Source organism: Colossoma macropomum, unplaced genomic scaffold, assembly GCF_904425465.1.
Source record: "Colossoma macropomum unplaced genomic scaffold, Colossoma_macropomum, whole genome shotgun sequence".
NCBI classification, from domain to species: domain Eukaryota; kingdom Metazoa; phylum Chordata; class Actinopteri; order Characiformes; family Serrasalmidae; genus Colossoma; species Colossoma macropomum.
Genome location: NW_023494803.1, coordinates 35,518,488 through 35,546,134, shown reverse-complemented (window position 1 = coordinate 35,546,134; position 27,647 = coordinate 35,518,488). Strand labels below are relative to the sequence as shown.

Below are 27,647 nucleotides of genomic sequence, written 5' to 3'. Positions count from 1 at the left end.
AGTTTATTTTTAAACGAGTGCTTTTTAGTTTGTTAGTATTTGGTGGTGTTATGGATACTACAGGTAACCTGTATTAAAAGTTTGACAAACCTAGCAACAATAACTACGGAAGGCGAGTCTGAATTTCCATGCAAAAAATCCTGCTGTCCGTATCCACCACTTGGTGATATCACTGCTCCAAATTCTACTATCCTATTCAATCTTCCTCATATTCTGAGCCATCAAACCTTCTGCTCTTCTCTGCCAAATTGTACAGCCAGGTACAGTAAGTGGGCTTTGAGTCTGTGACCTTTTGACCTTTGCTACTGTTGTTATTTTGTCAGGCATTAGGTCTGTAATGTTGGAATTTACTGTTATCATGCATAAAATGTCTTTTCTTTGTTCTCTTCCTCTCGATGCTCAGGTTAGAACTGTTGAACACTCGAAAGTGTGAATTCGTGTCTAGTGCAGAGGCACAGGAACAAGTGACTCACGCTCCTGCCAAACTGAGCAATCAGAGCGAGCTCGTTCAGAGGAGGTGGGGGGTGTAGGAGTGTGCTGGTGGGAAGCTGAATGATGTGGGGGGATATAGAGGGTAAGAATGAGCTGAAATTGGTAAGGAGGTCACCGAGTCAGTAACCCAGGATGCTATTACAATCTCATCAAAATCGTGGCTGGAAGCCGTTCATCCTATACTGTTAAAGGATTCCTCTGATTCACGCCTTACATTTTAATTTCTAAAGAATGTAGATAGTTTATTATTATTATTATTATTTTTTATTAATTGAACCTTGTACTGTTTAACTATGTATTATAATACAACAAAAACAGTTTACATTGTGACAAGTGTAACGCCACATAAATTATGTATTAAAAGTATTAATGATAATTAATTCCACTGTTTTTTCAAAACTTCTACATTATTAAATAAATGAAATAGTTATTGAAATAGTTAAGATAAAAAAAAAAGTTGTTAATAGTAGTTTTGATGTTCTAGAGAAACTCTCCTAGTCAGAAATGTTCCCAGCGGTGGTGACAGGGCTGGACTGGGAACTAAATTCAGCCCTGGCTTTTTGTCTAGACCACTAGAACCACATGGCCACTAGAGACCACTAAGTTTCCTGTAGGATGCCATTAGATCCCTTTAGGAAACCATCAAATACGTCTGGAATCAGCCCCAGAACACCTGTTAACCATTAGAATCCGTTACACTGTGACACCAACCCTTGAGGAAAACATAAAATATCATTACTGACTATTGGACCCACCAGGAACCAGCAAAAACTTTTAAAGGTTTCTATGATGTTGGGTAGGTAGGCTGAGAGAGCGAGACAGAATATGAATATAGTGAATGATACAGCGGCCTCTTCGCCTACATCCCCCACAATCCTCCCCGCGCAAAGAATACAGGGAAATATCTCAGTCCCGGAACCTTCGACTCGCTCCAGGTTGTGTGTGTATGTGTGTTAGTTGGTGTGAAGGTGCAGGGAGGAACACACACTCACACCCCAACACGCCACCGGCGGAGTGAAAACGGACTGTAATCTACCGAGAAGTGACCCGGAGCAGCCTTCACACCCCCATCACACCAAAAGCGTCTCTCCTCCACCTCTCAGCCTGAGCGGATTACAGCAGGACGGGCACTGAAATCTGAAATCACGCTTCGTTTTACAACGCAACAGCTCCTACAACACGAACCCGAGACTGTCTCAGGGGAGAACTTGTACAAAACCATTTAAAAGAAGAAAAAGAAACAGAAAAGGAAAATGTTTCGTTTAGTTTTGGCAGCTGTTCGGAACAAACCAGGATAACGACCAACCAAGGAGGGCTGCGTCTCGGAACTAAAGAGACTGAAGAGACATAGGAGGCTCCTGTTTTTGTGGTAAGTTCACATTCACATCAGATCACCGAGTTTAGGGTGATAAAAAGATGGGATGGTCTCGATTTGGCTGCATTAGAGGCAGAGAGAGAAAAGAAGCAAGAGCCTGTTAGAGCCTGATATTAACATTAATGATGGGTGAGTATAGCTGCTGCTGCTGCTGCCTGCTGCGTAGGGCGGATTAGTTAGAGTTAGATCCCCGTTTCCAAACGTGAAAAAGCTCCTGCTCCTTATTCTCCAGCTTCTTGTTCGAATTTTCCCGTTCCACCTTAAATGGTGCAGCAGTTACATTAGCTGTTGCACCATTTAAGGTGGAACGGGAAGATTCGAATTCAAATAGGAAGTCAACTTAAGCCTCTATGCACATTTCATGTCATTTTTCTGACCGTACACGTTGATTTAACCTCACAAAACTGCTCAATTACGACTTAAGAAATGAAATTTACAATACTAAGTTATAACAAACCTGTCACCTCGATGCTGCTGGCTTTCTACCATTACATTACACATCCCATAAAACTATTGTAGTTAGTTAACCTAGCTAGTAAGTTACAGATACACGCTGTAAAAGAAGCAAAAACGTAAAAGTCAACTTTTTTCTACAGAAATACAGACTGAAAGTTGTAGAAAGGGGTTTTAAGGAGGTGATGAGCTGAGTGGAGCAGTAAAAGCAAACAAGAAGCAGCTTTAACTTTACTTCACGTAGGTTAACGTTAACCTTAACAGTAACCACACTGCGAAAGTCTGGCATTTAATCAGAGAAATCTTTAGCTAATTATCATTTTTTTATGTTTTTTAATAACATTACTCTCCCACAATCATTCAATGTATAACTCTTAAGTTAACCAGTCTTGCGTTTCAAGAAGTTCGTGTGTCTGGTAAAGTTAGCTGACGCTAACTTGGCTAACGTTAGTAAATAGCTAACTAGCTAGCGTTAACTACTTAAGCGAGCTAGTTTTTATCCAGCCTTTAAACATATAAGATAAAGTCAAACAAAAAACAGGTCACATATCACTACTATACCTGAGCAGCTCTCTTAAAAGAGAAACTTAGTAGGTAGCCATCTATCTGGCCAGACCATCTTTCACTGGGTCCGAGTTATTAAGGTGTGGTAAATTTGGCTAGCAAGCAACAGGCAGGTGAACGTTAGCTTAAAGGGGAATTCCACCAGTTTTCAGAATTTCTGAATAATTCAGTCCTTGAGATATAAACAGTCATTCAGAGTGTTTTGATGTGAAGCGATTAATTGTAGAATAACTTACTGACTCTGACTGGCTCAAAGTGGTGGCGATGGGAACCAGGGGTCGCCATGTCTACAGCAAAGACAGTTTACGTATAATGTTAATTATGGCAAAATAGTGGTAAATGCGTTTGTTTTGCCTCACAGTGCCTTGCATGTACTCCTCTGCCATCAGTAGATTAAAATAAAGGGGTTGAAATACATTTAAAGTCAAAACTTTGTTACAAAACTATCATGAAACAACATATAAGACATCAGGCAGCATATATCCAACCATTTCATGTAACAGCTTTCTGTGAGGGAGACGTCTGGTTCCTCCATTGTAAAGAAATCTGAGTTGGTAAGGTTCTGTGCAGTGCATCATTTCATCACATAACTATCAATGACTTTTTTTACATGTTGCCTATTAGATCATGCAGCATGGAAAATTGGTGGAATCCCCCTTTAAATGCAAAAACTAACACTGCATTTATATAAAAATAATTGAAAGCAGTCTGATTCCAAATAAAGTGTTTTTAGGCAACGGATGAACACAAGCTTGACTACAGAATACATTTGTTCAGTTGTGAACTGCATGCAGGTACCAGTTTTGGCTTTAAATTATCAACCGTAGTAACTATGAAAATATACCTTTAAATTGCTTCCCAAAATATCATGACATTTACTGTACCATGGAAAACTCTGTATGGAATAAAAACAAATGACCTGGTAAAAACCGCACCACTCTATTTAGTCATACTAAATTGCTAGTGATTTCTGTTAGATGATATATCAGCTAACAATCTGTTTAACAAGAGGTGACATTATGCAAACATCATATAACTTCAAAAAAAAATTTTGTTGTGATGTTTTGTGCCATATTATTATATAACCTAACTACTGTAGTTATAGAAGAAAAAGACTAGCCAACCAGTTTAGACCTATATGGTTATTGCTGTTTGCGTCAGCTGTCCATAAGCTAGCTGTCAGAAACTTTGCAGCTTTGCAGATTTTTATAAACTTTTCATGCCTACACGCTTTAGAAACTCCCCATTTTCTGCCTTGAAATATGTGGTGGAAGTTGCAGATACCAACAAAAACGCCATGTGTTGCACTCTTATCTCTACTATTATATATATTTTTTTCCTTACAAGTTGTATTTTGGGAGATATGCAGTTTCTGCTGCACACCAACAATGTTAGTCATACTTGCTAATTATCTGCCCACGTCTTCAACCACAGCTGGTTCTGCTCATTGTCTGACAGGTTCGTAGGTGTTTGTGCACCTGCTACCTTGCTTTTTTCACTACCTGGGACTAATCTGTGGTTTGTGAATGGATGTCTGGATTACAGTGGATAGCAAGGCTGCTTAATAATATGGTCACTTCATGTCTGTATTAAAATAGATTGGTTTTAGGTAGTTGGTGAGCGAAGAAATCCTTCAGTACATTACACCTGAGAGTAATTTCCTTGTTTCAAATCATAGCTGGTTGACTGCAGCACATTGTCAATGTTTTAACAGCTTCATCTTTGGATCCCCAGGATTGCTGTTTGGGATTTCACTCAACGGATGCATTTCGGGGTAGCTGAGCATATGCGAGAGTGTGAGTACAGTCAGATCAGCACTCGCAGCTCGACACCAATGGAGTCCCCACATAAGAGAAGGACTATGAAGAGGAAGTGGCAGGTTTTCCCTGGAAGGAATAAATTCTATTGTGATGGCAGGATTATGATGGCAAGACAGACTGGCGTCTTCTACCTAACTCTCGTTCTCATCGTCATCACAAGTGGACTCTTCTTTGCATTTGAGTGAGTTATTTGCTTTCCTTTTTTGACACTCAGTAATAAAAGAAAGTTTAATTAGAATCCATTATGATCCATTTCTCATAAGGAGAGGTGCAGTATAAGTGTGAGACATTATGCTACCAATATAATGTCTGACTATTTTACGATGGGTAAGTTTCTCAAAAAAAGATTTTTTGTGTCCTCCGAGATTTTATTCAGTTCCGTTTGTCTGTTGCATGTCATTATTAGCATTGCTGCTTAAATGATGCAGCTGACCAGGCATTTGATCCACCATGTTTGATTGTATTCAGTCTGCTCATTATAAAAACTATGTATAGGCACAAACAAAAGGCTGCATTTCTGGACCACTACGCTATCCAAGCCTGTTCCAATCATAAGGATTCTTCGAATACAGCCAAGAAATGCGGCCTACAGTCTGACGTTTCTCAAGGACACTACTAGATTATCATTCATGGTATCTTGTCAACAATTATCCTTTGCACACACATCTAACATGATGAAAGTTGAAGAGAAATGCCAGCAGATTAAATGTACGTTTTGAAAAGGCCAGTAAAGTATATAGTAACATATACAGCATGCTGTTTCTTTAGCTTGAAATTGAATGCGGGGTGTGACATGCACCTGCTTTCAGTTAGTTTAACAGTTTTTAACATGCAGGACAGCATTTAATTGCAATCTATTTGTTTTGCCTGTCACATATTTCATTTACATCAGTTTTTTCCTTGCCAATTTGTTATTCACATCACCGTTAAATTTTGTGCCAACTCCTTTCTAATGACGTGACAGATTGGCCTTGGCAAACCATTCTGTTTTGCATTGTGTAATACAAACATAGAGCATTGAGAGGACAGTCCTATTGAGGACCCCCCTTTCTCAGCTGCAGCCTAGCGTTTGGAGCACAGCTAGAGAATCAAGCAACAGCAGAATCTCCATTTCAGCTGGAGGGTGCAGGTTATTTCCCCAAAGAGTGTGCAGTTTTTTTTTCTGCTGCTGTTGCCACTGGACTCTGGAGCAGAGGAATCGGATTCTGTGAAGTGATGAATCACGCTTCTCTATCTGGCAGTCTCATGGACGAGTCTGGGTTTGGCGAATGCCAGGAGAACGTTACCTGTCTCACTGCATTGTGCCAACTGTAAAGTTTGGTGGAGGAGGGATGATGCTATGGGGTTGTTTTTCAGGGGTGGTCTAGGCCCCTTAGTTCCAGTGAAGGGAAATCTTAATGCTTCAGCAGACGAAGACATTTTGGACAATGTTATGCTTCCATCTTTGTGGGATCAGTTTGGGGATGACCCTTTTCTGTTCCAGCATGACTGAGCCCCAGTGCACAAAGCAAGGTCCATAAAGACATGGCTGGGTGAGTTTGGTGTGGAAGAACTTGACTGGCCCTCGCATAGCCCTGACCTCAACCCCATCGAACACCTTGAGGGTGAACTAGAACAGAGATTGTTGCTCTTCTGGATGAATGAGCAAAAATTCCCACAGACACTCTCCAAAATCTTGTAGAAAGCTTCTCAGAAGAGTGGAAGCTGTTATAGCTGCAAAGGGGGACCAATTCCATATCAGTGCCTATGGATTTAGAATGGGATGTCATAAAAGCTCCTGTAGTTGTAATGTGTAGGTGTCCCATTACTTTTGTCCATATAGTGTATTTCTCTGTAATGCTAATCCAAGTGACTTAGTCACAATTTATACATTTTTTATCGGTATCAGCACCGACAGATATGTGCAGGAGCGATGATATTGGCATTGCCTAGTAGTTCCCATATCAGTCCATCCCTAGTTTTTACTGCAATGTGTGAAGTAATATGCTTGGTCATAGAGTTTGCTACAACACTATGTCAAAATTTACAGGAAATCAGTTGTGGTTTTTCTCACGACTATCATGCAAAGCTAGAATTTGATATTTGATATTCTTTAGAGATGTGAGCTAGCAGAGTTAAATATCTAAGTGGAGTCCAGCTCCACAGGGTCGATTCACACAACACAAACTATTCATGAAAACGTTCATTGGGGCATGTTATTGTTTTATACAGGCTATATATAATGCTGAAAGTTAGTGGTCGGTCAGTCAGCTGCTGTTTTACCCTTGAGTGTTTTTTTTTAAATATGAAAGACCAATTCATTTTGCCTCATCACTTTTGGAGGTGTGGTGCCATCCTGATTATCATTAAGTTGATTAAATCAGTGTAAGACAGCTGGCGGTCAGTGAGTAGTTGAGAGTAATTTGAAATACGATTGAGCCAGCAGAGCCTGCCTCACACGTTAGTAGCCTCCAATTTCTTGTATAGACTTGTACCACATAATGTTGTCATTTTCCTTCTACAAAGCACTTTTCTCTACCAGATGGTATCAGCATCAAAGATGAAAACCTGGTTTTGATCTACTAACAATCTTGTCTTACTTTGTGAGTTTAAGTAAAAGGCTGTTTTAAACTTGTCTGGTTGAGGGGAAAAAAAGCTTTGATTTGTTTTTAGAGCTCCAAAGAGTTACGTTATCATCGTGGAGAGGTCTTGATGTGCAAATGGTCTGTCTATTATGCTATTCATAGCTGGAGCACTGGTACTCAGGCCTGTCCTTCAGTTTACCCAAGATGACATGTTCCTTTGCAGTGAGGAAAAGGATCTAATCCTCAACATCTTGAGGCATTTAATTATTAACTGCCTTAAATGAACTCTGTCTGAAACATCGCTTTGCACGACCAGGCTCTGGGTGTAGTGAAGCACAGGATTTCAGACTTGGCATCGGTCCAACATTTGCATGAGCAAATCTCTGCCATATCAGATTAGGTGAAAATTATTGCACTTCACCAGCTATACATTCATGGGTAGTCATGCATTTTAAAGCTACATTTCAGATGTAGATTCCCCCCCCCCCCCAAAAATGGCTTGGCCACTCAGCTTCTTCACTCAGCCTCGTTCAACAGATGAGGTATTTAAAAAGATGATTAAAATACAAGATAACTGAATGAGGGTACTACCACTTAAACTCCAGGCTTTTATACTGTGAATGAATGCTAACCTTCTCTTCATGCTAGAAGTTTAATCAGCCCTTAAATGTTGGCTTCTACCTGAATATACCCTAAGAAGATTCTGCATGACCCACAGCACCAAGCTTAAAACACAAAACTGACTGTAGCCCACCTAATTTCTGTGCGAACCTGAACCCCACCAACCAGAGACTGAATTTAACGCACCATTCCTAATGATAGTGCCTGCTCTGTTGTTTTTTTATTTATTTATTTATTTTTCATTTTGTTATTTGAAATGCCTGTTGCCTTTTACATTGTGTGAACATTTGGATTTAAAATTACATGCAATACAATCTTTTTACATTAAACCTCACTGCAGACTGTGATCTTTCATGTTTATTGCATTTCACACTGTGTGAGATGCTGCAAATTAAATCTTGGCCAAAATTTATGGCAAACTGTGCAAATTCAGTTGTGCTGCAGGCCAGTTTATACCATAATAGATCAACAATGCAAAAAAAAATGACATCGTGAAAAATAGGGCCCAAAAATAGGGCCGTGCAACCAAAAAACAAACCTTTTGTGTATGTTTTGCCTGAAAAAATACGTATTAAACAGCAAAGAGGAAGAGTTTTACTTCATAATCAAATAATTCTTTCACGGTTTGGAATGTTTGTCTGTGACACCATTATCATAAGGAAGATCATATAGAGTAAACTTACTTAAACTTACATTAAAAGTTAACCCTTGTTGATATTTTTGTTTCTCATTGGTCTGATGGAACCACCGCATTATTGTTTTTGTTTTTTGTTTTTTTGTATTTTAAATCAATACAGCCATATCAATTTATGAAAGAATGCCAGATGTTTAAAATATCACAAGTGTACAGTGTAGGGATCTCCTTTAGCAGCTGTAGCCAGTCAGCAGCCTGTCCATGTTGTCCACCGTCACACACACACACACACACTCACACACTAACAGCAGGCCATGTAAGAGGAGAACAGAGTGAAGGACACAGCACCTCCACACTTTTACTCCCCGTGGGTTCAACCAACACCACATGTGTAATATGAGTGTGTGGGGGGTGAACAGTGTGAAGACACTGAAAATGTGTTAGTTTATATGTTCTTCACAGAAAGTGAGCAAGGCCAAGAAATCTGAGGTTGAAATAATAATAAATCACATCATTTTTTCTTTTGATAAACATTAAAAATGGGTCCCACAGACCTGAACACCACACAAGAGTTAAGAATGTCTTTTCTTTCTCCTGTAAAGTTGTCGTTTTGGAGAGACATGTTTTTGTTAACACTTACAGTACGCTGATGTATAGTTTAATACTGGCTTTGTGAACCTCAGTTGATGCTCAAACTGCATGTGAATAGTTGGTCCAGTCAGATTCTGACAAATATTTCAGGCTCTACCTGTTGCTCAGAAAAAAGTTGCAATTTATTATTTGGTTCCCCAGCCTCTCCACATCTTTACTTCAAGGTTTTCAAGGTTTGTCTGTGCATCTCTTCTACCTGTGTAGACATTCGGAGGACGGGGGGCGGTTTTAACATGCTTCAACACCTCTGGTCTCACGTTAGCCCAGTCTTGTATGCTTCTGTTGAGGGATTCTGGACTGAAACCTTTGTGTAGCTGTCTCCTCTGGAGGGAAAATATCCTGGGTTTTAGAAAAAATTGAATAGTTTGTTTGAAGCTGTGATGACTCACCAGATACAAACTCTGCAAAGACCTGCCCCTCTTTCTTTTGATTTTGTTAAAGCTGCTGGCCGCCATTAACATTGCTGATTGCAAGGATGTCCTGGAATACATGCTGTTTTGATACGCTGTCTGAATACCCTCTGGCCTGTTCTTTGTGAAGAGACTGTATGAGACTCAGGTCACGTTTGATTGTCTGTAGGGTAATTTAGAACTTCTCAGTTCCTGCTTTGCCTGCCGTCATTTATTTTTGGTTCAAGAGCTTCATTGTCAGTTTTTTTTTTTTTAATCTGTGATTCACATGCAGTTCTTAAATGGCTGCTTACTTAAAGCCTCATTACATGTTTAAAGCCAAGTTTCAAACAATTAACAAAATAACTGCCATGGAAAAAACAAGATTAAAGTCCCTTTCTGAATGAATAATAGCCTGAAGTCGTTTAAACTAATTTGCAATGCTGTTATTTCTTGCAGTGGAATTTCCTGTGTTATCCTAAGAGCAGTGTCAAAAAGATCATGTATAGGATCAATCCCATTTCTTATTTTTACCCCTATGCCTTGTTTTCGAGTGTCACCTTGCCTCTTGGAACTGAGTTGCATGGGGTAGAGGTTGAAATCTTCCTCTATGAAATGGGAACCTCAAATAAAGAAGAACATTACTTCATTAACAGCTACTAGCGCTGCTCTGTAGGCGACCCTGCCAGTCTGCAGTGATAGCAGAGGAGGGTAAAGTTCAGCTCCTCACTGCTGGGCTTTAGTTACATTTAGGGTATCATATGCTCTCAAAGAGGGGGGGCACAACAATTATTTTGTTATCACCCACCCCTAATTCTTCAGTAATATGAAGCTGAATTCAGCTATTCTCCAGCTTTTTTGTTCCAATTTTCCCGTTCCACCTTAAATGGAGCAGCAGTTACATTTTGGTGCTTCAGGCTGGACTATTTAAGGTGGAGCGAGAAATTTAGCTGGCTACCGAAACATTAGCATATATTAGCAATTTTTTATGCTTGATATGAAGAAAACGATCATAATGCATTGAAACAACATTAAACTAAGAACACAGTGGTTATCGTAATTTTGTAATGGAGAAAATTCTCACATTTGTGGGTTTCTTTGGTCACTCCTGCAGCCATCTTGCCGGCTTTTTCTTTTTTTCCCCTTAACACTCTGTTTGGATTGTGCCTCTGAAAAACCTCCGTTTGGAGGGCCATGTAGCCCCAACACTTCACCCTACCCCTCTATCTCAACTAAAATCTGGACACCCTACCTCTAGACATGAACTCACAAAACGGAGGGCTGAGGGTTAAATGGTAGGGGCGAGGGGTGAAATGGGGTTAAGCCATAGAGTCTTTAACTGCCTTCCAGTAACTCTAGGCTGTTCCTTTGTAAAGATGGTTATGGTCGGCTAACTGCACTATTTTCTATCAAATCCATCTGTGCACAGGAATTGTTCCTGCTCTTTGCTGTCCTTTTAGTGTGGTTGTTATGATGTGTGCATTCATGTTTTAGCTGAACAGTCCCCAGAAGAATGTAATCAAGTGAAGGAACATGAGAAGAAATAGTTAGTTTTAATGTGTACTTGCCTACTAAAGATATACAGCGCATGTCCACAGTAAGGCCGTCTCATTTACTTGATTAAAACAGATTACTCGATTAAAACTTATGTTCTAAGTGAATTTGCTTAGTAATTAGTCTGAAATCTGAATGATAAATGGTCTCCTCTAGGTATTGTAAAGCTGTTTGGATTTACCAAAGGGTTCATAGTGAAACTGCAAACATACAACATAGAGAATGCTGCTTAAATGTCTTACGAGCTTCAGATGCTTCATATGCCTGTGTTTTAAGCAGAGCTGGTGTAAGGAGTGTTAAACTCTGTGTGGGAAGTGAACAGCACTGCTAGCTTGGCACCAACCGAACATTGAAATTCCCTTAGAAGCAGAAAATTGTCAATGTTATCATAGCAGTGGTACTCAGGTTACTTATAAAGTGAAGGTTCCTGCATTACACACTGCTGTATAATGATATACACAGCCATGCGAAGGTGACTGGCAGCACTAAATATTTCTCAGAAATACATTAAAAATAGCTTAAAATGCATTAAATTGACTGACAGATTTAAAGGTTCCTCAAAATGCATTTGCTGTTTCATGCAGATACCCTGATAATGCACATTTTAAATAGTCCTACTGGTGTCAATGGTGGTAAATTTTGCGACATATTGTTGCAAATTTTATTTATATATTTATTTATATATATTTTTTAAAGGCTTCCTTTGTATGTTTTTCAGTAGAAAATCCCTAAGGCTTGAATGGCTTTGCATGGTGTTTTGTTGTTCAGTTAATGACTACTCAAGTACTAATCCAAAAAAGTACAGATTACTTAATTAATCATCCAAATATTCACCAAATTACTGACTTAAACCTATAATCAGTAGTGACAGCCCCAGACTATAAGATCAGTGTTTCATTTTCCACCTAGCGACTCTGAGGGCTAATGTGTAGTACTATGCGCTGCATGGTCTCAGACATCCTGTTTGTCTAGAGTATCACTTACATCAGTGGAGAAGTGGAAAGCTGACATCTTTCCAGCTCAGCTGTGCTCTTGTTGAATTACAGTGGCACATCTCTACACTTAGCTGGGTGAGCTTCTCTGGAGGAGATGCTCTGAGTATAGCCACCTTTCTAATAATTGAATGTTACTCTGTAATAACCTATGAGACGTGCTGACTTTGTGTACCTCTGTCAAACCACAAGCTTTTTTTCACCAAAAAAAATCTTAACTGAACTTTCAAGACATGTGCTTTAGGTCAGAACTCGAGCTACAACGATTATATAATAAAAGTCTACGTGATTTAGATATATTTTGAGTTACATGGATTTCTATTGCTTGTTAGCTTTATTAGCCTTGTAGCTCCAATGCAAAACTAAAGAAGCAAACTTCAGACAGCAAACATATCCTGGCCCTTTGAATATGTTGCGAGTAAGGGGACAATGAGAACCTTTTTCAGGGAACCATTCCTTTAACATTAACAAGTCTGTCAGTGTACGACCCCATTTCCAAAAAATGTTGGGATGCTGTGCAAAATGTAAATAAAAATAGAATGCAATGATATGCAAATCATGCAAACCATGTTTTTAAAGGAAAAATACTACAAAGGCAACATATCAAATGTTGAAACTGAGAAATTTGATTGTTTTTTGAAAAATATATGCCTATTTTGAATTTGATTCACTTTGAAAAATGTTATTCTTGAATTATTGCACTATTTGCTCGTGCAGTCTTTCACAGAGTGGTGAGCCCCTCTTCATCTTTACTTCTGAAAGACTCCGACTCTCTGAGATGCTCTTTTTTATACCCAATCACGTTACTGACCTGTTGCCAATTAACCACCAGGTGTTTTAGTATTACATAACTTTAGCAGCCTTCTGTTGCCCCCATCCCAACTTTTTTGGAACGTGTTGTTGGCATCAAACTCCAAATGGGCGAATACTTTTCAATAAACGATAAAATTTCTGTTTCAACACTTGATATGTTGTCTTTGTACTATTTCTAATGAGATTGCATTTTGTTTTTATTTACACTTGGCACAGCGTCCCAACTTTTTTGGAAATGGGGTTGTAATCCACACTCCTGCACACATGGGATTTATTTCTTTAATTTAACCGAAACTAAGAGGAATGTTTTTTTTGAGAGGTTACCAAGTTCCAAGTACCCATTCAAGTTATTTCCATTATTACGAAAGCATGAATGGGAAGAGACCCTAAAACTGAAACCTGAAAGCCACATTAACTTTTCAAAAGCATCTTTGAAATCGCGGCTAAAATCTGACGAATTGCATGAATGGTTTATAAGGTTTGGCTCAAGTAACACACAAAAACCTGTCTTTTTCAGCTTGTTTTGGCTTCTGTTCAAATCTGCGTAGAGCAGATTAGAGTTTTTATTTTTCAGTTTCCAACCAGTGAACTTTCTCCTCCTTTATAATGCCTCTGTCAGCCCAAAATGTCCATAGGAATCTCTAGGTAAAAGTGGCTGTGACTTTCATGATGCCTGAATATCTGGTACGAGCTGTAGTTACAGTGCTTTAGTCACATCGGTTTAAAAATGAATAGAATGTAGCTTGTTGTGGGGATATAGAAGTACCAGTGTTTTCTTGTTTCCCAAGGCTTTCTTATGTTGCTGTAGCTCAGACGTAACAACAAAGGGATAATATTACAGAAGCCCTGAGCAGTTGCTTTATTTGTAACTTAGGCGTTAATCATCACTCTGTGGAAACGAAAACAAAGACTTCTGTACATCTCTGTGTTTGCCCACTCTCAATCCCAAACGGAAAAGGGCTGATAAATGTTGTGTGCTTTAGCTGAAACGATGAAGAGATGTGATTGTGATTACATGGTTTATGCAGCTTTCTGAGCAGCTTGGGTTCCTCCTGATTCTTGTGAGTGTAGCTCCGTTCCATGAAAGAAACTATCACTACTAAGAAACCTTTTTCTGTGTTTGTAAAATACATAATTATATCACACAGGGGGAGAATAACATGGAAGTAGGCCAGAAATCATTCTGAAGCCTCTTCAGGTTTGACTGTTGTAAACTATGTAAACCTGCACTGCTGTGTTTGTGGTGGTGCCGGTTTTTGAGCAGGTTATAGGGGTTAAAGGATGGTGTTTGGGTGGGGCAGGAAGTAGAAAATTTGCCTTTGACCACAAGTTTTGGAGCCTACATAAGTTAGACTTAATACCAGAGGTGCCCAATCCTGGTCCTGGAGATCTACCACCCTGCAGAGTTTAGCTCCAACCTTACTTTAACACACCTGTACAAGGTAATGAAAGTCTTTAGGTGCATTTGAACATCAGAGCCAGGTGAGGTGGATTTAACCTGTCCAGGGTGGTGGATCTCCAGGACCAGGATTGGGCACCCCTGCTTAATACCATTGAATTTGAACTTTGAGAGTGCTCATCATATGGTCTGTAGAAAGGGCCTGAGGACAAAGTGTTCTGGACTCTGTTTTCTGTTGCATTCCAGTAGTCCCCTGTCTCTTTTTGTTGGGCTACACCTCTTACAATTCCTGTCGTTTGCTGTTTTTAGAAAGTGGTCATAGCTACACAATGCATTGCCCCTCCCAAAACCATCAACCTAGCCAAAGATGAAACATCCATTGCCCCTTCCTTGATGACCATTCTGCTGAACAAATGCGGTGTAGCTGAGCCAATGAACCACTGCATCAGGTCTGTACTGCTGAATTAACAGCGGATGTGACCTGTGTTCACCATATTCACTGATTAGTAGTGTATAACAAACATCTGCTGAGTTACAGTGACGTACTGTGAACTGGAATGGTATCGATACTGAGGGCCAGTCATCTGCTTTAGTCACCTCGCCCTTTCCTTGTTATTTACTTTCTCGCCGTGCTTCTTTAGCTTCTATTCATAGCTTTGAGCACAATCCTTGCTGTCATCCGGCTCCACACCAGATCCAGTGCCCACTCTGAAGCCAGAGGCACTATTGTATTGACAGCAGCGCTGCTGTATTCTACACCCGTCTCATGCCTCCCTCAGCTGGCTTTGTGTAATTGAGTGTAGCTGCTTATGCCGGCTTGTTTCAAGAGGATTTGACACAGTTCCAGGTTCTTGGGGTCATTCCACATCGGGTCACTCACAAGCACTTGTCGCAGTAGTGCTAAGCAGTACTGCTGAAACGTAGTATCGCAATATGTATAAAATCTGATATTTTCATTATTATACCGAACTGCCATGAATTCTAAGAAGATAAAGAAAGATGTTGTCGTTTGCTGTTCGTGAACAGTCTTCCGTTGCCTGACGCTCATTTGCATGAAGATGATGTCTGCTGAACCTGCTCGATGTGTGGCGAGGCAGAACCACACCACAACCCATCATGCACCATGCGATGATGCAGAGCTCTATTGAAATGAGTAAGAAACGGCGCGCCAAAGTTGCTTGGGGTGCACTGATATCTGCTGATGTTGATAGATAAGCGTGTATAAAATGTAGGATTTAAGACTACATCTATCTGAATTAGCATTATGGAGAAAACGCTTGTTTCTGGGTGGTTACAAATGCAGTAAATTGAATAAAATGCAATCATTTTAACACAGTATTCTAAACATTCAATAAATACTTAATCGAATATTGGTCAAATTTAAACATCTGTCGGATGATCTTTCAAGCAAATAATTTGGCGCTACAAATCTATTTGCAATATCCTTGTACATCCCTAAAATCCAGCATTTTTTGGAAATATTAAAATTCCAGAAAATGGTTCTTCTATTTCAGCCCAAAACGTTGTGCCTGTAAATTATATCTTGAGCTCTTTTTCTGTCCATTTTACTTCCATTCTCCCTGTTTTCACTGCTTTGTTAGCCTGTAAACAGTCTTGTGGTCGTTAACTCACAATGAAGTCAAGATGTTGCCGACTGCATGTTTGATTAGTCTGTGTCTAGGCATCAGACTTTAATCCTTTAAAATGGAAACTGATTGTGAACATGAAAAACACCCACTCAGTCCAGATGGTGTGACACTCCCTGATCTCTGTCTGTCTGCTTTAGAGAGCGCAGCAACAGCATCAATAAACAAGAACAGAACTGTCAGGTGTTTAAAATGACAATCCGCTCCCTAAATTCTCTTTCACTTTTCCTTCTCTGATATAAAAAAGAACTGACTCGTCCATGCAAATCAAGCTGTGGGTGTAAAAGTAGTTGTTCGGTGTAGTTTGTTCAGTGTTTGGGTAACTGTTAGTGATGGTGGTGTATTCTCAAATCACCTTGCATCACTAGTTTTTAGTACATGAGTATGTTATTAGTCATGGTGTGGTTTCATTTGTTTATTATTTTGTTGTCTTTTTTGTGAATTTAGAGCTGAAGGAAGAACTTTTGAAATGCTCATACAAGTTTAGTTTGTTTTACCAAACTAGCGTTTGGGTATTTGAAATCATGCATTTTGCTTTGATGGGTGAGTCAAAGGACCAAACCCCTGATTTTAAACCAAATAAGTGCATTTTATTACAATAAGTAAATGAAAAACCTTTAGAAACCATTAACAGTATGTTTGTCTTGAATGGCTGAGGCTATGCATAAAACAGTGGTGCTGCCTTTATACTTTATAACTCCAAAAATATTTTTGTTTTTGTCTGAATTCATGTTTATTCTAGTGGCCAAAATATTTTCTTTGGTTTGAAAGACAAAATGAAGTGTATGAATGGTTATCCTTGTGGTTAACTCTAAGAAATTGTTGCCATAGTTTTGTGGCTCTGATATTCTTTTTGTTTGCGATCAAAAACATGGGTGTTTACACTATATCTGCACTATATAATGTACAGAGTAACTGAGCTTTACCAGGCTTTGTGTTCTGTGTTTTCAGCCTCTTTGTCTGAGACACCACCCCAGAATCCCATTGTGTACACAAAGTCGTGTCTCTTGACGGATTTGTTTTTGTCTTTTAATGTCCGTCCATCACGCTCAGCTTTTAAGTAATGTGAAATGCACAGTTCTTTCCAGGAACAGACGAGCAAACAGCCTGTGTGTTTTTCAGGCGTTTGGATTCTGCGTAGCTCAGATTAACAAAATTAGAGTAGGTTAGCTCTCACTCTTTGCATGCAAAATGCAAATGCATAAGCTTAAGCCTTCAAGCCAGCTTATGTCAGAAAATGCACATCAAGATCACAAGATGCCTCCCTGAGATGATTTATTCAGAAAAGCATTTTTGCACAAATAGTATTGCAGAGTTGCTTGATGGGTCTACTGATAGATATGTAAGTAACTCTACAGTAGTAGTGGCAAAAAAAATGAGTTTGAGTGTGTATTATGATACTGTGTATGTGTGGGTGTGTGTGTGTGTGTGTGTATATATATATATATTATACACTCAATGTAAACAGTGAGAAACAATGTTAAACAATATAGAAGTTAACAGTGTAAAAGTTCCCTCAAAGGCTGTACAGTGGTTTTAAGGTCCAGTTGTGAACCTTAAATACGTTTTTCCAGGTGAAAAGTATGTATTTGTACTTTTTTCCTAACTGAATGTTTTAGAACAGTACAGTAAATGAAAAAGCCTGGAGACGAGACGGGGTGTGTGGAGTCAGTTCAACTTAGAAAATGTAACTTCAGTGGATTATGGTACAGTTATGCCCCAGAGACAGTTTTACTACCTTTATTTCTGAGAGCGTATTGTCTCCAAAAAGCAACTTTACAGAGAAGGAAAAATGTTAACTTTCAATGGAATGTAACGTACCAAGAAGAACAGATCATTTTGGACCATTTCTGTTGGTCCATTCAAAATGTAATTTTGACAGGGCCGCTGGCTAACTGTGCAAGTAACTAAGTAAATAAGTAAATAAATAAATAAATAAGACAAAAACAGAAATGCAAGGCTTGGTTCCAGCAGTGATGTTTTTTTTTGTTTTTTTTTCCCCCTAATAATCAATGGTACATACATAAGTAAGCATATTGGTGTAGGTAAACAGTGGCTTATTATTCTGGAACGTAACTTTTAAGCACCATATTTAGCAACTGAAGTCAGTATTTATTTATTTTTTTAATTTGCAAAACCATAAAAAAGAATTGAACAATATCTAGATAAACCTCTGTTAATATTGGTTTCTAGCCCTAAAGAGATGTGTAAATGTTCGCACGCAGCAGCAAGAATGGGACTAGATGTTTCTCGTCTAATTTTCTCAAGTCATTTGTCTTATATGTGAGTCCCGTACACCCATGCTTACATCTAACACGGCCAGTCACTGCTGGAATTTGGTAAAAATCACAGTCATTCATGCTGTCAGTGCCAGGCTCAGCAATCCCACCAGATAGCATTGTCAGAAGCAGGCAGTGTGAGCGATGTGTGTAAGCAAGACAGTTGGTCTGGTCTGTGTGGGGTTCCTTGTGTATTACTCTCTTATATCGACTCCCTCGATAACAAGCTGGAGTACCTCAGACTGCAGCTGACTACACAGAGGGACTGCTGTTTTCGTTTTTCACTCTAAACATAGCACAAAAGATACGGCCCCTGTCCCTTAGCATCTTCAAAATGACAACTTTACAGGAGAAGGAAACAACATACTTTACTTTTAATGTAAGTCAGTGGAACCAGACTTATTTTGCAAGAATTTTTGGGCCATTTCTTTTGGTCCATTCGTCATGAAATTTACACACAATGCAAAGGCCAACAGGTCTTTTCATGTTTCAGTTGTGTCAAAAGATCCATGTGTGGTGTGTGTGTGTGTATATGTATATGTATGTGTGTGTGTGTGTGTATATATATATATACATACATCATATATATATATATATATATATATATACACATATGTGTGGTGATAATGTATGTATGTATGTATGTATATATATACATATATACATATATATACAGCACACATGGATCTATCACACGGATTTATTAAATTCCATCAGCAGTGCACAGGTTTACCATAGTAAAGTACTGCCTAGCCACAAAAGGCATTGGATGATACCAAAAAAAAAACAATAAAAAATACTAATAATTCTGGGCTTCCGTCTAGAGAGGTTTGGAAATGTGACAAACACATTGACATGTGTGAAATCTGTACTTATTTATGTTATTTTTACTTATTGTAATACTAATGTTTTCAGTTTTTTCAAGCAAATTCACTTGGCGTGTGTGTGTGTGTGTGTGTGTGTGTGTGTGTGTGTGTGTGTATGAAGTCATTATAGTTCTTATGATTTCTTTTTTTTCTTTGTAATACTGTGCGAATCCTGACCTGTAGTATACCTTGTTGTTAAGTATGATTTTTCACTTGGTTTTGTGGTTTTGCTAGTGACACACTTGCATTTTTATCAACCTCTGGCTATGAGTGAGAGTGACAAGACACCACTGGAACTCATATGTCATGTGTCCCAGTGACAGATCTGACCGCTGCAGTGCCTTAACTGGACGACTACTTAAGCTGGTCACTTGATGCTCTTGGAAAGACTGGAAAGATTCAAATAACTTCTGCAACAGTTGCCATGGTAACACCACCCCCCAACCCCAATATACCACATCCTCCTCTGTAGGTAGTTTTTATCTCCATGACAACCGAAACACTCCGAAATCCCAGTATAGTACTGGAACACTGTAGCGTGAGACACACTGCAGGGGCTGGGAAGACGATTGCTAGGTGGCGTGATTAGAAGGCTTTAGGAATGGAAATGGTAGCAGTGCTTGTTCAGAGGGTTGTAAATGAAGTCAGTGAACGTGTTTGGAGGTTTGCCTTTCTGATTGTGTCCTTTATTTTCTATTATTTGTTACCATTTAGGACTGTATTGCAGAACCCACAGGACAGCACTGGAGGTGCTCAGAGCGCTACAGATATATTGATCTGTGCTGAGGAGGAAAAGGGAAAAATGAAGTCCCAAATTGCCCATCTCTAATGGCTTCAGCATGATGCTGCTGTCCATCTTCACTAGAGTTAAGCACTCACTCTGCCCCTTCTGCACGTAATGACCTGAAGGGTCCATTCTGCAGACAAACAAAAAGCAATAGGACTAGTAGGGGAATTCACAGTACTGAGTACATCAATAACGTCCATAATTATAATGATGATGATGATGATGATAATAGTTACGTAAGATTCTGCAGCATGAAAGATTTGTTACGTGATCTCTCTGCACCTGCCTGTTCATTCAGTCAGAGAATAAGGTACTGTACAGGAATCTGCCAGGCGTCTCCATTTTCTGCTCTCTGTAAAGCTCACTGAAGCACAGAATTACAGGAAACCCTATCTGTGCTCAGTGCTGCATAGTGTAGTACACAAACGGTCACCTGATACATGTAGGCTATATACACACACATGCACAAGGACACTGTATTACAAACATTGAAGTCATGGCTTATTGTAAGCCACGCAAAGGTCAGCATACCAGATCTGATTCAAGGTCAAGCAAGGGCTAGCCCAGAATCCAGAAAATGGGGAGCACTCTGGGGGAAAGAGAAATGAATAAATGAATTGATTAAATGACAGGAAGATAGCCTCTATATATACACCGATCAGGCATAACATTATGACCACCTCCTTGTTTCTACGCTCATTGTCCATTTTATCAGCTCCACTTACCATATAGGTGCACTTTGTAGTTCTACAGTTACAGACTGTGGTCCATCTGTTTCTCTCTATACTTTGTTAGCCCTCTTTTACCCTGTTCTTCAGTGCTCAGGACCCCCATGGACCCTCACAGAGCAGGTACTATTTGGGTGGTGTATCATTCTCAGCACTGCAGTGATGCTGACATGGTGGTGTGTTAGTGTGTGTTGTGCTGGTACAAGTGGATCAGACACAGCAGTGCTGCTGGAGTTTTTAAGCACTGTCCACTCACTGTCCACTCTATTAGACACTCCTACCTTGTCAGTCCACCTTGTAGATGTAAAGTCAGAGACGATAGCTCATCTGCTGCTGCACAGTTTGTGTTGGTCATCCTCTAGTCCTTCATCAGTGGTCACAGGACGCTGCCCACAGGATGCTGTTGCCTGGATATTTTTGGTTGGTGGACTATTCTCAGTCCAGCAGCGACACTGAGGTGTTTAAAAACTCCAGCAGCACTGCTGTGTCTGATCCACTCAGACCAGCGCAGCACACACTAACACACCACCACCACATCAGTGTTACTGCAGTGCTGAGAATGATCCGCCACCCAAATAGTACCTGCTCTGTGAGCGTCCATGGGGGTTCTGACCACTGAAGAACAGGGTAAAAGGGGGCTAACAAAGTATGCAGAGAAACAGATGGACTACAGTCTGTAATTGTAGAACTACAAAATGCACCTATATAGTAAGTGGAGCTGATATTTAATGAGCCTAGGATTCGCTTCTGCCTACTTGTTGTAAGACTTTTTGGGGAATTCTCTTTGCAGTACAGAAATCAGGTTCCTGGGAATTCCATGTGTGGTGCTTGTTGTACAAAAAGAAAAGCGGCCTTGTCAGAATTACATTTCTCCCTCCTGACACATTGCCCAGTCTGACTCCATCAAGACCGCTGTAATGGATCCAATCAATATATTGATGCAGGCATGAGAGACCCATTAAATATAATGATCATCATAAGCTTGCTATACTCAGTAATGGGATGATGGAGCACTGTTGTCAATGCTCAGTTGTCCTTGTTACTTTTCATGCTACTTAGTTTCTTCTTCACCGTCCTGCTTAGATTATGTGGCATGTTTTTTAATGTTTACAGCAGTTCTGTAGTGTCATAATTACAGTGACAAAAGCCTAACATATACAGTATACATATAGTTGCTCCCCGAAGAAAAACGTTTACTGTAACTCTTACTGTAAGTTAAAGAGGATTTATTGCAAGTGATTTTTTTAGCATTTCTGTCTATTTATCATGATTTTCACGCAATATAAAGGACAGCTGCCATGTTCAAATTATGTAATTAAAATAAACAAAAATGGAGATACTTGTTTTTTTTTTGTTTTGTTTTTTTTGGACAGCAACAATGAACAGTACACCAATGATGAACATGAGCATATACTTTATTGAACATTGTTGTTATTCTTCTTCTTCTTCTTCTTCTTCTTATTATTATTATATTATTATTATTATTATTATTTATTCTGAAATTCTGCTTAAATTACTGCAGTCATGCCTTTTTTTTATCTGTGTCAGTGGAGATTCTGTGTTATTCCATGCATCACACAGTACTTTGAAAGCTGTTAGGCTGCTTGGATTAATGAGGTGGAACATGGGAAAGCCCAGCATCATCCAAAGTAATGTGATTAGTGTAAGCTGCACCTAGGTGTGCAGGAATAACTGGATTGTGATGTGACTCTCATTAGATCAGATAACAGTGTTACAAGGTGGAGCAAAAACCATACAAAGTCTTCAGCCTTGCCTCGCTGAGAGGACTTTGTTTCAGTGCTAAATAAAAGTATAGATAGGCTACTTGCTTCCTGGAATTCCTGATGATTATAAGACATACTGACACTACAGAGAATGATTGATACTAATTCATGCTAAAACTGGTACTGAAGCTAAAACCAACTGAAGCTGAAGTCAAAACATGATGTAGTTGTGTATTTTATTATAATTTTTTTCCTTTTTTTCATAGCTGTCCATTCTTGGCAAACACACTGACGCCAGCCATCCCTGTGATCGGCGGTGTACTGTTCTTCTTCGTGTTGGGGACGTTACTCAGGACCAGCTTCAGTGACCCCGGGGTGCTGCCCAGAGCCACTCCAGAAGAGGCTGCAGACCTGGAGAGACAGATAGGTGGGTCTGCTCTCTTTTCTAATCACTCTTCTCTGTATGGAGTGCTGTGGATTGGATTTTTTTTCCTGGCTTGTTTTTCTGTGATTAGGATTTCTACGTTTTCCTTCAATTGCATCAAACTTCTTTTCTCTTCGTCATCATTTCTTTAGTTTTATTTTTTTATTTGTTTTCGCTTTTTTTTAGTGCGCACAATTTCAAAATGAAAATCTTGAAATTCTCATAATTGTTATAACAGTAAACTCTTGTAATATAACTTCATAATATAGACACTGACATAATGCTATAATTATGTCAGTGTCAAAATTGGGCACAGTTTTGTTTGGCGATTCTGTGTTTATATGCAAATTCACTTGTACACTCCGTAAGATTCACCGCAATTCCATGGAAATCAATTCCTTAAGCCACATCTGTCCTGCCCTCAATAAACTTCCACTTATGTCTGGTCTCTGTGCCGCTGTTGCTGTACTATTTTTATTTGATGTGTCAGACTTAGTTATGTGTCAGAGGGTTTTGCCTTCTCATCACGTTCTTTTGCATGCGTGGCTTTGGCAGAATGTGTCGTTCGTCAAGATGCCGAGTCCACACCATCTCCTCTGACCTAGATAATACGAGGTGAGATGAGGTTAATCTCTCGGCTCCTCCGAGGTTGAAGTGCTTACAGCAGCCACTCAGCCTCTGGACATAATGCTAATTTTGCAATTATACTGCTTAGTGATGAAATGAAAATTCCTGTCCAGAACTCAAAATCAAGACACACCTGGCTAAAAATGAAACCTTTTTTTTATTGTATGTTATAAAACATAAAAAAACTACAAGGTAATAAAGAAAATACACATTTATTATCAATAAAATCTTCTTTCAGCTGACAGTAAAACAGTTCACCTTTAATCACCTTTAAACTAAAACCATTACGGTGTGCCACAAAATCCAATGCTGTCGACAACAGAGAACAATTGATCGTTGATTATTTTTGGAGTTATTCTTTGCACTTTTGTCGTTTGTTAAAGTTTTTTATAATTTCAAGACCTGTAGTGGAGACGGTCTTCAGCCCTCTCTTGATGCTCAACATGAACAGAGATTATAACTCATTTGTGTGGTGTTTCCCTTACATGGTGGTGACATGTCAGTGTGTGTTGCGCTGGTACGAGTAGATCAGACACAGCAGTGCTGCTGGAGCTTTTAAGCACTGTGTCCACTCACTGTCCACTTTATTAGACACACATACCCTGTTGGTCCACCTTGTAGATGTAAAGTCAGAGACAACAGCTCATCTGTTGCTGCTCAGTTTGTGTTGGTCGTCCTCTAGTCCTTCATCAGTGGTCACAGGACGCTGCCCACAGGATGCTGTGGCTGGATATTTTTGGTTCTCAGTCCAGCAGCGACACTGAGGTGTTTAAAAACTCCAGCAGCACTGCTGTGTCTGATCCACTCGTACCAGCGCAACACACACTAACACACCACCGCCAGGTCAGTGTCACTGCAGTGCTGAGAATGATCCAGCACCCAAATAGTACCTGCTCTGTGAGGGTCCATGGAGGTCCTGACCACTGAAGAACAGGGTAAAAGAGGGGCTAACAAAGTATGCAGAGAAACAGATGGACTACAGTCTGTAATTGTAGAACAAAGTGCACCTATATGGTCAATGGAGCTGATCAAATGGTCAAAGAGTGCAGATACAAGGAGGTGGACTTAAAGAAGAGGCCAGTCAGTAAATGTAAATGTAAATGTGCAGGTTTTCATGACATCACAGAAGCAGTGAATTCAAAACGAGCTGTTTTCGCCGCTTAGTTTCCAAATGTGGTCTGTATGGACTCAGGAGTGAATGGTACATTTTGAAACTTAAATTGTGTTCGTTTGCTGCTTTTTATTTCAAAAAGGCAATGAAAATGGGATTTTGCATGATAAAGATCTTTTAAATGAATATATTAATTTTTAGTCACCCTTTCACACACATGCACTAAACAGGACTAATTATACCTTGTTTGTGATGAAGCATGCAGTTGGGCAGTGTACTGACAATGTCCACTATATGCTCAGAAACGGGATATAATCTGATAAATTACATCACGATAACGATACATATTGTTATATTGCCCACCTGTAGCTTTCTTGGCTTAATTCTGTCAGGCCTAAGCCGTTCTTTGGGCAGGTGTCAACCAAAAGACTAATGCTTCCCACCAGAGGCGCTGTCCTTAAATGGTGTGTAGCTCTCATTCAGTGAGGAACTCTTTTTCTATGCAACAGAGAGAAAGCCCAGACAGTGGCATTGAACAGGACTGACCTACATTACAAAGAGTCCCCACTGTCTGTCCTTAGCATGGAGCCAGGAAAGCCTGCTTGTTTGCCCTGAATAATGCTGTTTAGCTGTTCTTACTCAGCGTATTGGCTCCGTAGCAAAAACACTGCGATCGAATGTTTAGAGCTACTGTTGTAGCTGCATGTAAGGAATCTCAAGCATCTGCTGATGCGGAGTGGCAGAGACAGTAATATGCTGTAATTGCTGTGTGTTTGTGTTCGTGTGGATGTAGAATGCTTTGTGTGCCATTTTCGATTAAATTAATGTGATGTCATGTTGGAGCAATGCCAGACGTAATCAGGGAAACAGAGCAAGGTGAAAGCTTGTGACTTTCAAAATGGTTTCCTAGACACTGAGCAGGATTGGCGGTTATAGTATTTTTTGGTTAGCCTGTGCTGCTTTCTGTATCACATGTAGTTAATTGTTTTGTGTAAGGGCTGTAGTTAATTAGCATATGCAAAAAAGTGCTATGATACCACACTGACACCACACTGACACCACACTGACACCACCCATTTTGGTATTGTGATGATACCAAATCGTAAATGTCATACAGGCCTAGTTTTTTTCTTTTTTAACCTCTTAGGTTTGGATAAAACAAGTGTTTTTCTAACTTGAGTAGTTAACTTTCTGATGACCTGATAATTTGGGCTGATAAAATGATCATCGCATTTGTCATAAAGGTGCAACAGAGAATGAATTTTTTTGTGGGCTTTGAGTAGAAACCACATGATCTTCAAATGCTCCTGTGGGTTGGGTCGTGTGACCAGTCTCTTAAAACCATATTTGGGTTATTCTCACAAACTTGACAAATACTGAACCCAACCTTTAAAATTTAAAATGAGTAAAACGTAATGATTCCTCTTTGTTTTTTTTTGTTTTTTTTTTTAGGAAAAATACTCAAAAAACTATTAAAAACTTTTTGCTGTACTGTGTAGAGCTCAACTGATCTACTAAATAATATGAGCACTGTTCCTGTGACACTCAGATATTTATGTAAATGTTTTGAGGTTTTTTTTGGGGAATGACTCATTTATGAATATTGATTTAGGAGGCATATGTTTGAACTAAAGTTTCGTTTTGACACTTTATGTTGCGCAAAATGTTAACCAAACTTTTCTAAGAGATGAATTGAAAAGATACAAACTTGCACTGGCTTGATGTTTGTCTGGCATTCATGCTGCAACTTAAGACTATCATTAAAAAGCTTCAGGGATAGGTAGAGATGGCACATCAGTGTCAATGGATTACAGTATCAGCCCAAAATATCAGCACAGTGTTGTGGACTGGATGTACGAAGGGGGGAAAAACAAGAAGAAATGATTCAATCCTGTAACAAATCTGTTCTGAAATAGGACTCTCTCACATGTGATGTGATAATGTTAGCTGTGCATTTCTTCCTTTAGGCTAGCAAAGTGTTTGAGTAGTTTCAGTATGAGAGCCTACTTTTAGACGCCTAAGTGCTTTTGTTTTTTTGTTTTTTTTTCAAAATTTTTGCATATTTCAGTGATTTATTCAGAATGATGTTATGTGAAATGCTCTGTTCCAGAGAGTCAGAATTGTTCACAGTGGTGGTGATTGGAACCAGACTGGCTCTAAAAGCTACATCAGTGAAAGTACATGAAATGATTATGAATATGTTGCCTTATATGTGCGGGTGTTGTTTTTGTTGTTTGATAAATTTTTGTTTTGACCTAAAATATATTATTAAATATATGCTGAGTAGAGGGTTACATGAAGGGTACTGTAAGGCAAAACAATCTCCTGAGAATTTTATTTTTTTCTTTCAGATTTATCATGATTTATCAATATTACCCATAAAAAGCCTGTAGATTCACTGCTTCTTCTGGATAGTAAGGAAAATGGCTTTTTTGTGTTGTAGATATACAATGTAAGTAATTCTAAGATAAGTTTATCTATAATGAACCACTCTGAATGAACGTTTTCAGCTCGAAATTAAATTATCCCCTTTAAATGGGATATATGTATGTGTATATGTATGTATGTGCGTGTGTATAGATGGATGGATGGATAGATAGATAGATAATGATAGGCCTTGTCGGGGTGTTTAATGGTTTATTTTCTGTAGCTGGCGGTTGAGCAGGGTCACTGTCCTAACCATGGTTCCCCCTGAGTGCAGTATTTGAGGCGGATTTTCCAACCCATGTTCCAGAGGAAGTGTGCAGGATAGGTGCTAATAGTAACAGGACATGGTGTGTAGGATCGCGCAGCAGGTCACAGTGTGTTAGTTTGGTCACGCTTAGGAAACAGGATGTTGTTGTATGGTGTCTTTTTTGGCTAGCTTTACATTCTTGCACATGCATGCACATCCAGTATGACACTGTGCTATGACTGCTCTCCGTAGAAAAGTGTAATCCCTGAAACAAATGCCAGCATATAAGCCAAGAGGATGTGGAATACTTCTTTAAACATTAAGGAAAAAAAGCAAGTACACCTCACATTACTGCTGAGAGGCGATCAAGGAAGCAAACCTACATTTACTTGATTATTCACATATGCGTACTTGTCACTGTATGTTCCACTGAGAAATCATAAAACGTGAAGTCTTTGCT

General features: G+C 39.3%; 1 protein-coding gene across 3 annotated transcripts in view; it reads left to right on the top strand.

The window, feature by feature from the left end:
- The first annotated feature begins 1,376 nt into the window (after positions 1 to 1,376).
- The window catches only part of LOC118823362 (probable palmitoyltransferase ZDHHC14), a 69,724-nt gene continuing 43,453 nt past the window's right edge, over positions 1,377 to 27,647 (top strand). For 2 of the 3 annotated variants that reach the window (XM_036592909.1, XM_036592907.1), the window contains exons 1-3: positions 1,378 to 1,861; positions 4,619 to 4,885; positions 22,618 to 22,778. In XM_036592909.1, coding sequence (XP_036448802.1) covers positions 4,647 to 4,885; positions 22,618 to 22,778 — 400 coding nt within the window. In that variant the 5' untranslated portion in view covers positions 1,378 to 1,861; positions 4,619 to 4,646. Of the gene's footprint in view, positions 1,862 to 4,598; positions 4,886 to 22,617; positions 22,779 to 27,647 lie in introns of all 3 variants that reach the window. The other variant, XM_036592908.1, reaches the window with a different exon arrangement.